Raw genomic sequence first — 12,463 nt, 5'->3', positions numbered from 1 at the left:
TTTCTAGGTATAGGAGACACAAGAATCTGGGCTCATAAAATCTGAAAATATCTAACTATCTGTTATTTTCCTGTTCATCTCCATCCTGAACTCCTTTCAGGGAGTGGTGGAGGTCAGCAGCTGCAGCAGCTCATGATTTAATCCAAGCAGAGTTAGATGGCAAGTGCCAACATGATCCATTCCTTGCCGAAGCAGATGGCAAGTGCCAAATTTTCATTGGCACAATACATACTGGTCAACCTCATTCATCTGGAATAGCTATCTACAAATTCTAGAAGATACTGTCCCTATGGGGGCCCAGTTGGGGGAATAGTAATCTCAGGGAAACAAAACTGCCCCATCCGAAGTCACATGACTAAATAGCAGTAAGTCTGGAACAGCAACCCGGATTTCATGGTCCCTGTTCAGTGCTCTTTCTTTCTCTCTCTCTAATTTAAATATATTCATAATGCTACTAAAAATACTGGAACAGAATTTGCTGAGCTCAGCCCAGTCCACCATCCAGAAACACAGATTTCTCCCCTCCATCAGTCTCAGAAAAGAACATTCGTTACTGAAAGGAAACTCTTCCTCTGGGAGGAGTTGGATGCACTTGGAGCCCAGCCAGAGGGTGGCACCCAGTCTTCTCTCTCTTTTCTCCTGGCATCACCTCTCAGGGCTGAGTCCACCCCTTCTCAGCCTCATCTCCACCTCTGTCTCGTCTTCTGCTCCGTACCCTTGAGTCCAGTCCCTTCTTCTCCAGCCTCTGGCTTTCCATCCCATGTTCCCTTGGGGGCAGCGGAAAGTGGTCACTGAAGGCACCCTTCTGGGTCCTGCCACCGGGTGGAAGCCTTACAAGGCAAACACATCTTTCAGTCACTAACACTGACTGACCAATTTCAACACCGTTTCCATGAATTATCGTCTTTCTCTCCTTTTCCCGACTGGCTAAGATTTCCCTTCCTTTGAGGCCAGCTGGCATTTCGCCAGGACCCCGGAGGGAGATGTGTGGGGCGTGCAGGAGTTTCAGACTTCAGCATTCCGTCTCATGCGGTTTTTACACATTGGTGATCATAGTTTTTCGATGTAGTTTGCATTCTTCAATTATTTTTCTCTGTTTTTCCCCCCTCCCTGCCTTACCATGCTACTCTCAAAAGGGAAGAAGTTTAAGTGGTGGGTTAGGCTTCAGGAGCACATGAGGGAGAATGGAGAGTGGAAAAGAGGGGTCAGCAGGGGAAGACACAGCCCAGGCTGGAAACGCATGTGAAGTTAAACGTGGGATGTTGATTCTGTGAGCATCCAGGAAGGTGCTCAGTGATGCTGCTTGAGTCCCAGCTTGGATTCCAAAACTTGTCTTGCAAGCAATTTCAAGGGGTGTATTTTTTAAAAGATACATAAACTGCAAACTTTCGGAATGCAGCAGTGGTCTTTGAATAACATTTTCACAAGCTGTTAGCTGAGCTTTGGGTTCTAACCATGAATTCACACATACAGCTCGTTTCCATAGCAGTAGAAATGAAGGATGTTTTGTGTTTTTGTTTTCCTGTAAGAAGCAAAGGCTATCAGCCTGGGGCCACGCAGTATAGTAAGTTAAGAGTCTTGCTATTCAAACACTTAAAACTGCGGTTTGTACACCAACAGGGAAAAATGCAGAATTTCAAACCTGACCTCAGACCTACATTTTTTACCAGATGCCCAGGCAATTCACAGGCACTGATCCATGTCAGTGTGTGAGGAGTGCTGGCTTGGAGGCTGGGCTCTGCAGCCAGCTGGAGTAGGGGTGAGACCTGGCTCTACTCCTGCCTCGCTCTGTGATGTTGGACCATTGTCTCAACCTCTCTGAACCTCCTTTTCTTCCTCTTTAAAATACACATAACAAAAGGACTTTCTTTTATAGTCATCATGAAGATGGATGATAACCTATGGCTCGTTAAGAGTTTGCAAGTAACAGGAACTTCTCTGCGTTGGGAGGAACATTAGATCAGGGCCTGGGACAGTGTAAGTGCTCAGCACGTGTAAAATATGATTATTATTAGAAAAACAAATAAATAATTCAACAAATATTTACCGAGTGTTTACTGCCAAGCACTCTTTTAGGCATTGAGGATGTCACTGTGACCGACAGACAAAAATCCTGCCTTTGTGGACTGATGGCCTAGTGCCATATACAGATGGCAGAGAGATTGCTTTAATTAGAATGAAGTAACCTCAGGCTTTCAATAACTATTTATTTGATTGAACAAGTGCTCAATGCATTTTAGCTATTATTATTGTAGAAGCGATGCGTTGAGGATTATTTGTCTTATGATTTTTAAAAGTACCAGTTGCAGGCTGGTTGTCTTTACTAACATCAAAATGACCTTTCTTGTTTTTTATAAGCTGGATCAATAATGGCATCCCACCCTCTAAAGAGTAAAATCTAAACTCTTTCCCATACTGAGCAGGATTCTGCAGCCTCGCCTGTGTCACTCTCTGTTCCAGCTCTTTCTTGGCTGAAAGCGCTGGTAAACACTCACCAAACATCAGCCCATGTCGCCACAGCTCATTCCTGCTCCTTTATCTTTGTTCACCCACTTCCCTCTTCCGGGGATGTCTTCTCTCCTGGTCCAACTCCAGAGCGCCAATTAGAGCCCACTGGAATATGTGAGTCTTACAGAGGGGATGGAAGTGCCTGCTGCTCCTTCTCTTCCCCCTTAGCATTTTCTCTCTTACACTTGACTTTGCATTTGGGAAAGTGAATGCAAGTTGGCCTCCTTGTCTGGATGTGAGCTCTTGGAGGAGAGGCCGGGGACTGTGTCTGTGTCATTGCGATGCCCTCCTGGCCCCACTCCCGCAGCAGGCCTTAGTGGCACTTGGTGGTAGTTGCTGAACTGAGTTGCTCAGAATCCTCTTAGGGAACTCACAGAGCAAGATAGGAAGGCAGGCAAAGAACCAAGCAGTTTGGGATTCTGGGGCTTTCCACGGGTGTCAGGGAAATTGTCAGAGCAAGCCACAGCCTCTCTTAGTAGGATTTTGTGATTCTTGACAGAAAAGAAGTGGGTCAGAAGAAAGGGGGAAGTGTTGATGGGAGATCCTAAGAAACACTTGGGGCACTTAGAAGAGTCAACAAAAGGAGAGGTGGCCACTCCCAGAATGGAGGCCTTGTCAGAAATCCTGAATGAAGCCAAGCCGGGGGCCTGGGACCCCTTAGATGGCGGCAAGGAGCCCCTCTTCCTAGTGATGGAGCTGCTCTGTGTTGAGCTGTGTTCTTCACATGCTGAGAACATGTGGATGCCCCCCCCACATTTGTGTACACACAGCATGCACACTAATGCACACATAAACACACAGATTCAATCTAACATAAATATAACTACAAGTCCAAGTCTATTCAAAGGAGAGAAAGCAGGGCAATGAGGGAATTTGAAACCACACTGGGTAAGGAAGGGATGAAGGAACGAGAGGTGTTTAGCCAGGAAGAAAGAACACGATAGGGCAGGGAGGTTCCTTCAAGCCCGTGGAGGCCTGGCCTGTGGGAGAAGCATTTGAGTTCTTCTGAGTGAAGCCAAGAGGTAGAGGCTGTGGTGGGAACTCCAGGCAGCTGGGAGCTCTAGGAAGGGAGATTGGAACTCAGTGTGGGAAGAGGCAGACTGTGGGGGTCCAGAGTCCAGAATCCAGATCTGGTCTAATCTCTCCTGGGTTTGAGTCCAGGCTCTAACACTTGAAAGCTGAGTGATCTTAGGGAATTTACCTAACCTCTCTGAGCCTGAGTTTCCTCCTCTATAAAATGGGGGCAATAACCCTACCTACCTGCTAGGTTTAAATGATCTAGGGACGGGAAATGTTTAACACAGGGCCTATTTAAGCTTCAGGTCCCATTAAACCTGGAGGCTTCTCTAAAATTGTACATCAACTGGTCTCATTTTAGTATAAGATGAACCCCACAGAGCTGCTCTCTGAACATACCCCCAGGTGTGTCCTCAGAAGGACCTCTTTTCTTAAAGAGTGAGGCCCATATTTGCTGCTACTAACGAGGTGGTCTTCCTTGTAACCTTTCCCCAGCTTCCTGGAAAACGGCCAGCTGGGTGGCCAGTGCAAGCGAAAATTGACCTGTACCTGTGGCTGGGCTCCACCAGACACTCCGGTGCCATTTTGGACAACTTGCCAGCAGGCTACGAAGCCGAAGTGTCCTCCAAAGGGGCTGGCGCCCATCAAACCCCAGCCAACCTGCTCTACCGAGGTATGATGCCCCTGGGCCAAGAGGGGCATAAGATGTCTCTGGTGGGCTTCTGAGCAAACAATAAGGAGGCACGTTATCTTAGGATCAACTTATTTGCCTCTTTTAATACAGTTTCTAACTGTTCCTCCTAACCTTTCAATGTCCCATCTAAAAAGAGCCAAGTAAGTCATTAAACACATCTGGAATAAACATTTCTCTTTTTCTGCTAATGGAGAGAATGCTTTATGAGTTTCTTGGTAGGCAGATTATATAGATCGAGTTTGCATTTTAAGTGAAAGATGTCTTTTAAAGAAACATCAGTAAGTTCTTGTGCCAATAGGACCTGTGGAATTAAAGCAGATTTTCCCTTTTCATGGCTTTGGGGTTTTGACTATAAAAACCAGGTATTTATATTTCCCAGTAATGACTTAATGGAAACTGGTATCACTGGGGTCATTCATGTTTCTCTAGCTTGGTTTGTGACTTGGCCACTTTTAAAAATTCGTCTTGCAAAAAAAAAAATTCAGCATGCTTTATGTAATCCTTTCTTCTGTGTAGATATTTCCTATGTGCCATCATGTTTACATTTTCATATAATTTTTTTAACATTTTTTATTGAATTATAGTCATTTTACAATGTTGTATCAAATTCCAGTGTAGAGCACAATTTTTCAGTTATACATGAACATATGTATATTCATTGTCACATTTTTTTCGCTGTGAGCTACCACAAGCTCTTGTATGTATTTCCCTGTGCTACACAGTATAATCTAGTTTATCTATTCTACATTTTGAAATCCCAGTCTGTCCCTTCCCACCCCCCGCCCCCTTGGCAACCACAAGTTTGTATTCTATGTCTGTGAGTCTGTTTCTGTTTTGTATTTATGTTTTGTTTTGTTTTTTTTTAGATTCCACATATGAGCGACTCATATGGTATTTTTCTTTCTCTTTCTGGCTTACTTCACTTAGAATGACATTCTCCAGGAACATCCAAGTTCATATAATTTTTAATTTTATTATAGATATTAATGCCTTATAGTTGCATTTTGCTTTCTGTTTCTGAGTTGCTTCAATTTGTAGGATCTTTGCTGCTGAATTCACGTAGAGTAGAACCCAGTTTTACCTTCCCTGCAACTGAAGTTGAGTTTTAAATTGAGCCAGTGTTTGAAACAGTGAAGAACTGTCTCTAAATCCACGTCTCCTGTGTTGCCCAAGGCTCCTCTGACTTGGCTGAACTTGACTGCCAGGGCATCTCAGTGGCTCAGGAGTTAGAGAAGACATGGTTCTAGAGATGTTTATCCAGTTGTTCAGCTCCTGGTTTCCATGCTCAATATCGAGAGACAAGAGCAAGGAAAGCTGAGCCCCGTCTTTCTGAAAAATGCACGGTCCCTACTATGTGCCAAGCATTGTGCTCAATGCTTTATACTTAAGACTTAATGTATTTCTCACATCAGCCTGGGGTGGTTTCTTCATTTTATAGGTGGAGAAAGGATTTATCAGAAATGCTTAGAAATTGCCCAGCATCACACAGCTAGTAAATGGTGGAGCAGACTCTCTCTAAACCCTGCTTTATTTTCCCTGTTTCCCCTCCTGTCTTCAGAGAGTTTTCATCTTTGGGTGAAAAACACCCACATCAAAGTGATCTTCTTATTTCTATAGACACTCTCTCTAGAGACCGGAGTCACCTGGACATACTTGCTGTTACAGCTACTCACAATTCACAGAGGAAAGCCTTTTCCCAAAGCTTTCTGGTCCCCTGTGGCCTGTTCCTTTCATAGGGTGACCTCTGAGAAACTTTCTCTGCTGTGCTCTGACACTGATGGTTTTGGCTGCCTTCCACACCTATTGGAGAATTTTGTTTCTTCATTCATTTTATGCTTCAGAAAATATCCATTCAATGAATAATTAGTTTCCACCAGCATATGGATGGCATGGTGGGAAAACTAGCGGTGGATGGAGAGCCATGGGAGAGGTGATCCTGGTCCCCTAGTGGGGACAATCAGACACGTCTCTAATAACCACACATAGCACAGAGCTGGGCCCAAGTATGAAAGCCAAGAGGAAGCCAGCCTTATTAGTTTAAGGAACAGAGCTGGTAAGACTCAAGGTTTTCAGAAAAACCTAGACTAAATGGCACCCCCTGGAGTTGTACCTATGTGGCTGCAGTTGGGAGCTTTGCTAAAATTCTGGGGTTGTCACTTCAGGGCAGCTGGTGGACATTCTCAGGGGATGAGCCATCTGCAAGTTCACTTCCAGGTGAGAAATTTGCCCAACTATGTAATGTGTGAAGGAACATGTGGGCTCTCTCTAGGCATGCCCCAGTCAGGAAGTTCTAAACCATCTGCTGAACATTCCTTTGTTGGTTGTCACCATTTTAAGGATCTGTCTTGGGTAAGGTGGTAAAAGGGAACAGGCCAAGGACCATCAAGTCCGTGAACCAAGGAACGTGATGAACCCAACTCTGACTTGGGTTCCTCCACTGAACCCTGGTCTGCCCTCTCCTGCAGCCCGCTCTCTGCCTCCTATCCCGTCAAGCAGGTGTGCTCACTCCTGCCTTTGACAGCCCGTGTCCTCTCCCTGGATCTCTCACAGGACACTCAGCCCTGGTTCCCATCACTGTGACTGAAGTGGCTTGTTCTATCTGCAGCCTCCTCCCTCGAGCTCCCCAAGGGCAGGGGCTGTCTTAGCTGCTTCAGAACCCTCAGAGGCCAGAACTGTACCTGGTACACAGTGGCACTCAAAGTGACATTGGCTGGCTGAGTGGCAGAATGAATGAATGGATGACTCAAGACTTTATTGAGTTTATTAAAGCAAAAATGATTTGTGGAATAGTCCTTTTCTAACACACACACACACACACACACACACACACACACACACACACACCAGTGGAAACAGGAGACTTACTAGGAGGTAAAATGTGGTATTTAATTTAATTTTTTTATATTGAAATATAGTTGATTATATCATTTCAGGTGTACAGCATAGTGATTCAGTCTTTTTGCAGATTATACTCCAGTATAAGTTATTACAAAATCCTGGTTATGTTCCCTGTGCTGTACAATATATCTGTTTTATACACAGCAGTCTGTATCTGTTAATCCCATGCCCCGCATTTGTCCCTCCCCCGCCTTCCCTCTCCCCTTTGGTAACCACAAGCTTGTTTTCCATATTTGTGAGTCTGTTTCTTCTTTGCATATAGATTCCAAAAAATTGGCATTTTAGAAAGAGACTTGGATTTTAGAATCTGACCGAAATGAAACGCAGGCTCTGGCACCAGTTAGCTCTGCAAACTTGGAGACGCATTTGAGCCGTTCTGTGAGCCATTTCCCTTAGCTCTAAAATGGAGATAATGACATATATTTCGCAGGGTTGTTACAAAGATTAAAACCCACAAGGTGGTGAAAACACCAAGGGAAATGACTGACTCTAAAGTACCCATGAACGTGACCTCTTCCCCCATCTTCCCTGCATCCGTTTCGGTCTCAAAGGTGGGCGGTGCCTGGGGTCTCCTTTGTCTGTCTCTGGATACACCCACAGATGCACATGCACACACTCACTCACACACACTGTTCCCGAGAAGCCCACTAATGCTCGCCTCTTTCCATTATTTGTCCACAGACCGGCACATCTTTCAGATGAGAGCTCACATGTACCAAGCCCGGGGCCTCATCGCAGCCGACAGCAACGGACTTTCAGACCCTTTTGCCAAGGTCACGTTCCTTTCCCACTGCCAGACCACAAAGGTAACCAGGGAAGCCCTCCTGCTTTCTCCCTGCAGCCCGCAGCTGATCCACCACAGACCCCAGGAAAGGAGAAGGAGGGGTCCGTTGCAAATACCTGTGTCTCTGAGTATGAAGGTGTTTCAGACTCAAAAGCAGGTGTGCAAGGAAGGACAGACACGGGGAAGGTCTACTGTTCTGATGTGACCCGTTGTCCTGAAGCCAAGAGAGCAAGTACCCGAGGAGAAGGAAGGGTGGGAGGAAGAGAGGGATGAGCAGGAAAGGCACCTGGCCCCCAGGTTGCCTGCTGCAGTGACGGGCACAACGCCAAGTTCAGTGGACATGAACGAAGGAGAACAGCACAGATGACCTGCGTGGGGCTTCTGACCCAGTCTTCATGGAGGGGTCTTGGTGGCGAGGAAAGCTTTCCCGCTTTGTGGTCAGGAAGCCCTGGACTTGGCACTGTCACTTTGCACTTCCAGCTGGGGGACTTTGCACACTTTGAACACCTCTGCCATTCAGTGCGTCCCTCTGGAAAGTACTGCTTCCTGATGGATGCTGTGAGGATCAAAGGAGATGGATCTGTACCTGTTTCCTCTGTGCTTTCTCCCTTTCCTGTACACTGAGTGCCGACGTGTGAAAAGGGGTCCTAATCAGTGAATACCCAGTAGGCGCTTTTCTCATTAGGGCATCGTCTCTAAGGATTTCCTCTGTTCTCGGAGCATCACTGTTCTGAGAGAGGGAAGCTGAGTGAAGGATTTGCCCACCTCTGGGAGTTTAGAGGTCTTCCCCTCTCACCCTGGGTTGAGAGAGGAAAGGAGTGAAAGAGGAAGGGGTTTCTCTTGCAAGAAAAGAAGTGGCTTGTTTCTGCAGAGAGGAAGGGGTTCCTTTAAGGCGTTCAGACAGAGTTAGGACACAGAGACCTGAGGTTTCGTTCCAGCTCATCTACTCTGTAGCTGCGTTTACTCACCCAGCCTCAGTTTGTCTTCTTACTATAGGGCTGTTGTGAAGAAGCAAGAGTTAGGTGATGGCTGAACGGTGGCCAGCGCATTGGCTGATGTTAAGGGGGCTGACGTTTCTTTCCAAAGTGAGGCCGTGACCTGGGAGACCGCGTTCTGACTTCTGACACTCAGATTGAGATCCCAGCGCGAACCAGGGCCTCATCCCTTTCACCAGCACCGGTGGAGGGCTTGCTCTGTGCCGGGTCCCCGGCTGGGCTGGCGGGACACGGGGACCAGGCTCTGCTCTCGCACAGTGTACGACCCGGGTGTGGAGGCTGGCAGTCCTTGGGCAGACGAGTCGGCCACGCTGTGATAAACCCCACAGTGCTGGACCGCCAGGAGCCCCTGGAGAGAGAGGGGTTGGCTCTGCCTGGAAGGGAAGGTGACTCCATCCTCATTCAGTGAATGAGCATGAATGCGAGAAGGCTTCAGACCACTTCCTGTCCCCTGTGTTTTGAGAGGTAGATAGTGTGGGGATTCGGACTGTAGCCGTAATGCCCGGGTCCACGTCTGGGCCCTTCCACTTGTCGGCTGTAGGACATTAAGCAAAATCCTTTTTGTCCTCAACTTCTTCATCCATAAAATCGGGATGATGATATTGTATATAGCTCTCCGAGGGGGAAGCCCCTGGGACAGTGTTCTGTTTGTCACAGCTTCTATGTGACTCCGTGTTATTACTGTCATTGGGGCTTCCCACCAGAAGCTTCGGGGATTCTTAAAGTGGGGACCCCTGGAGGCCTCCTCTGCCTGCACCACTGAAATCCCAGGCCCTCAGAGGTGACCTCAGGGCTCTGGGTGGGGCAGGCGGTTGGAGTCAGCTCCTGGGGCTGCTGTATAATTCTCCTTCCACTTTGCATTTCCAGATAGTAGCTGCACGTGAGTTAGACTCCTGTCTCAAAGGAACAGATGACATTTGCTTATCAAATAATCATTTGAAAGGAAAAACAGGTTTTGGTAAACCCTGGACTTTGCCTTTATTCTTTTGAACCCAGTACCTAATTTTTGTTAATAATAATAGCTGTCATTTAGTAAAAACTCCCTCTGTGCCAGGCATGATGCTAAGCACTTTGTGTGCATCTTTTGCTACATCTAACTGCAGCCCAGAGGGAGGTATTACTGGTGTCCCCATTCTGCAGATGAGGAAGGAAAGGCTTAGAGACCCTTGCAGTAGAAGATGGTGGAGCCACAAGGGAGACCCAGGTTAGTCCAATTCCAAAGTTCACCTAACCACTCTGGTTCTGTTTTGGTAAGAAAGGGTTCTAGTTTCCCTCTCCTGTTTCAGTGCTGGGCTGCCTCAGAGGGACAGATGTGTGTGTGATCTGCTCCACTCTTGCACTCTTCAACATGGGGAGAGCTGAGCCTGGGGGCCCTGCAATCATGGCTGAGCTGTTCCACTGTCCACCAGGTGGCACACGTCTGAACAGACCACGTGTTGCTCAAGGAGAACTGTCTCTGAAGGGCTGGTCCTGCAGGTGACCCTTTATCTGGGACCTAACAGTACCAAACACTTCAGAAGGGGAATCCAGTTATTCTGGGCATCACTGAGGACGTGGGACTTGGAGAGCTTGCAGTGGTAGGATGAAGGGAAAGGAAGACAGCTCCTAAAGAGAAAGGCTTTGGGATAGAAAGGGAGAGAGACTCAGTGGCTAAGAGGGAACCTTAGATGAGAAGGAGGGGGAGCTTTAGGGGGTGGGGAGCGTGCTACCTAAGGTTTCAAATAATCATGCTGATGTTGAGTCCTGAGGACACGGGTGGTCTCTTGTTAGACGCAAGTACCCCAGTGCTCCAAGATTGGCACGTGGTAGGAGGTATTTGGTCAACGTTCACTCATTTATAAACAAACTGGGATGGGCAATAAGCACTTACTGAGCACCTACTGTGCGCCAGGCACTTAATATGTTTTAACTCAGATAATGGTCGTGACAACTCCACAAGTTAGGAGAGGTTGAAACCCCTCTGAAATGAGTGAGACTAAGGTTCAGAGAGGTTAAATCACCTGCCCGAGTTGGACATAGGCAGGTGGCAAAACTAGGGTTCCATTCCTGGGGGTCTGATTCTAAAGCCACTCTCTATCCATGGTATCTCACTCCTTCAAAGTGTTAACTGTCTCCACAATCTCCCACACAAAGTCATTTAACACGGTTATAACCCGTAACTCCTTAAGGAAGCCCTGAGGAGATGGGGCTGGCTGCGGGCACCTTGGCAGAGAAGTGGGAGAATGTATTTTCATTTGGGTGAGCCTTTCCCCCAACCCTTGGGGTCCTTTTACGCATGAGAGCAGCTCTGAGGACATTCATGCGAGCAGTTACTGGGGACCTGCTGCGCACAGGATGCTGTGTTATGTCTGACACTGTGCCTGTTACTTTGAAGGAATAAATATATGGTGAAAGGATGAATACTAGCCTCTGGGATCTTACCAAGTGGTAATTATAGCCCAAAGTGCCAGGCAAGCCATCCAAATATTTCTGTAGGAAAGATGCTGTGAGGATCATAGATGACTTTGCTATCACACTGTTGGGTACATGCTGCAAAAAAGATCACATTTCTATCTTCAAAAGAAACATAAAAACACATAGTTCTTGTGATGTCAGTCACTGACACTGTGTAACTTGGCATTGCAACACCATGACTCCTGTTCACAGGCTGGTGGAAGCCATTCTTTTCCTGTCCAAAAAGTTAAGATTTTCTCTGAAATGTCATGTTAAAAACCTCACTGTGTCTGAGGCATAAAGTACTCTAAAAGCAAAAAGCAAGGAAGGAAGGAAATTGTGGAACGCATGATATTTTTATGACTCATAAAAAAGAGCAATAAAAATATTCTTTGGCGACCACAATGCAAATGATTTAATGCCGTGACTAGAAATGACTCTTAATGTAAAACTCTGAGATGACAGTTTTTCTTTGGACTTTAGAGCCTGAGCAGTTAGTTGGTCCAAGTCAGATCTCTCTCCCATCCCTCTGGGAGTGAATGACAAGGGGTAAGGGTGCAGTTCCGAGGTGGTGTGGAAGTGTCCTCGGGACCCAGCAGCCACGGTGCGATCTGTGTTACCCTGTGAAGTCACCCACTTGCCTGCACAGCCTGGGACACTGTGACAGTGGCCTTTTTCTGGGACTGAACTCGTATATTTATGTAGCAGTTTCTGCCCAGGGGCAGAGTTCACGCATCCTGCAAACCCTGGCCTTTAGCTCTGTGGAACTGGCATGTTTCCAAACATCCAATGAAACAGAGGATGCAGTCTCATCCATCACACCCTACCTTCGGAAGTTACCACTTGAATGGCCTGGCGGGGGCGGGGGAGCTGTGAGCCACTTCTAAGTGAGATACTCATGGTTCTGGACCAATTATGAGGTTGTTGTCCTCCTTTGCCCTTTGGTTTCTCCATCTGCATAATGACTGTAGCCAACTTCCAATGTCACAATTTGCTGTGGAGGAAAGAACGATGTCATGCAAGATGGTGATAGTTATTTTGAAGACCTAGGTCAATTCAAGGCAGTCAAATAAATACGCACAAAACAGTGGAACTCCATATAAGGGATCTTAAACTGAAATCCCACTTTCAAGT

General features: G+C 46.8%; 1 protein-coding gene across 1 annotated transcript in view; it reads left to right on the top strand.

Moving 5' to 3' along the window:
- The window catches only part of FER1L6 (fer-1 like family member 6), a 96,843-nt gene that overhangs the window by 40,010 nt on the left and 44,370 nt on the right, over window positions 1-12,463 (top strand). Inside the window, exons 18-19 of the mRNA XM_010988770.3 lie at window positions 4,021-4,198; window positions 7,799-7,923. Coding sequence (XP_010987072.3) covers window positions 4,021-4,198; window positions 7,799-7,923 — 303 coding nt within the window. The remainder of the gene's footprint in view (window positions 1-4,020; window positions 4,199-7,798; window positions 7,924-12,463) is intronic.

The sequence above is a fragment of the Camelus dromedarius genome, chromosome 20, assembly GCF_036321535.1.
Source record: "Camelus dromedarius isolate mCamDro1 chromosome 20, mCamDro1.pat, whole genome shotgun sequence".
In the NCBI taxonomy this organism is placed as follows: domain Eukaryota; kingdom Metazoa; phylum Chordata; class Mammalia; order Artiodactyla; family Camelidae; genus Camelus; species Camelus dromedarius.
This window is presented reverse-complemented; position numbering and strand designations above follow the sequence as displayed.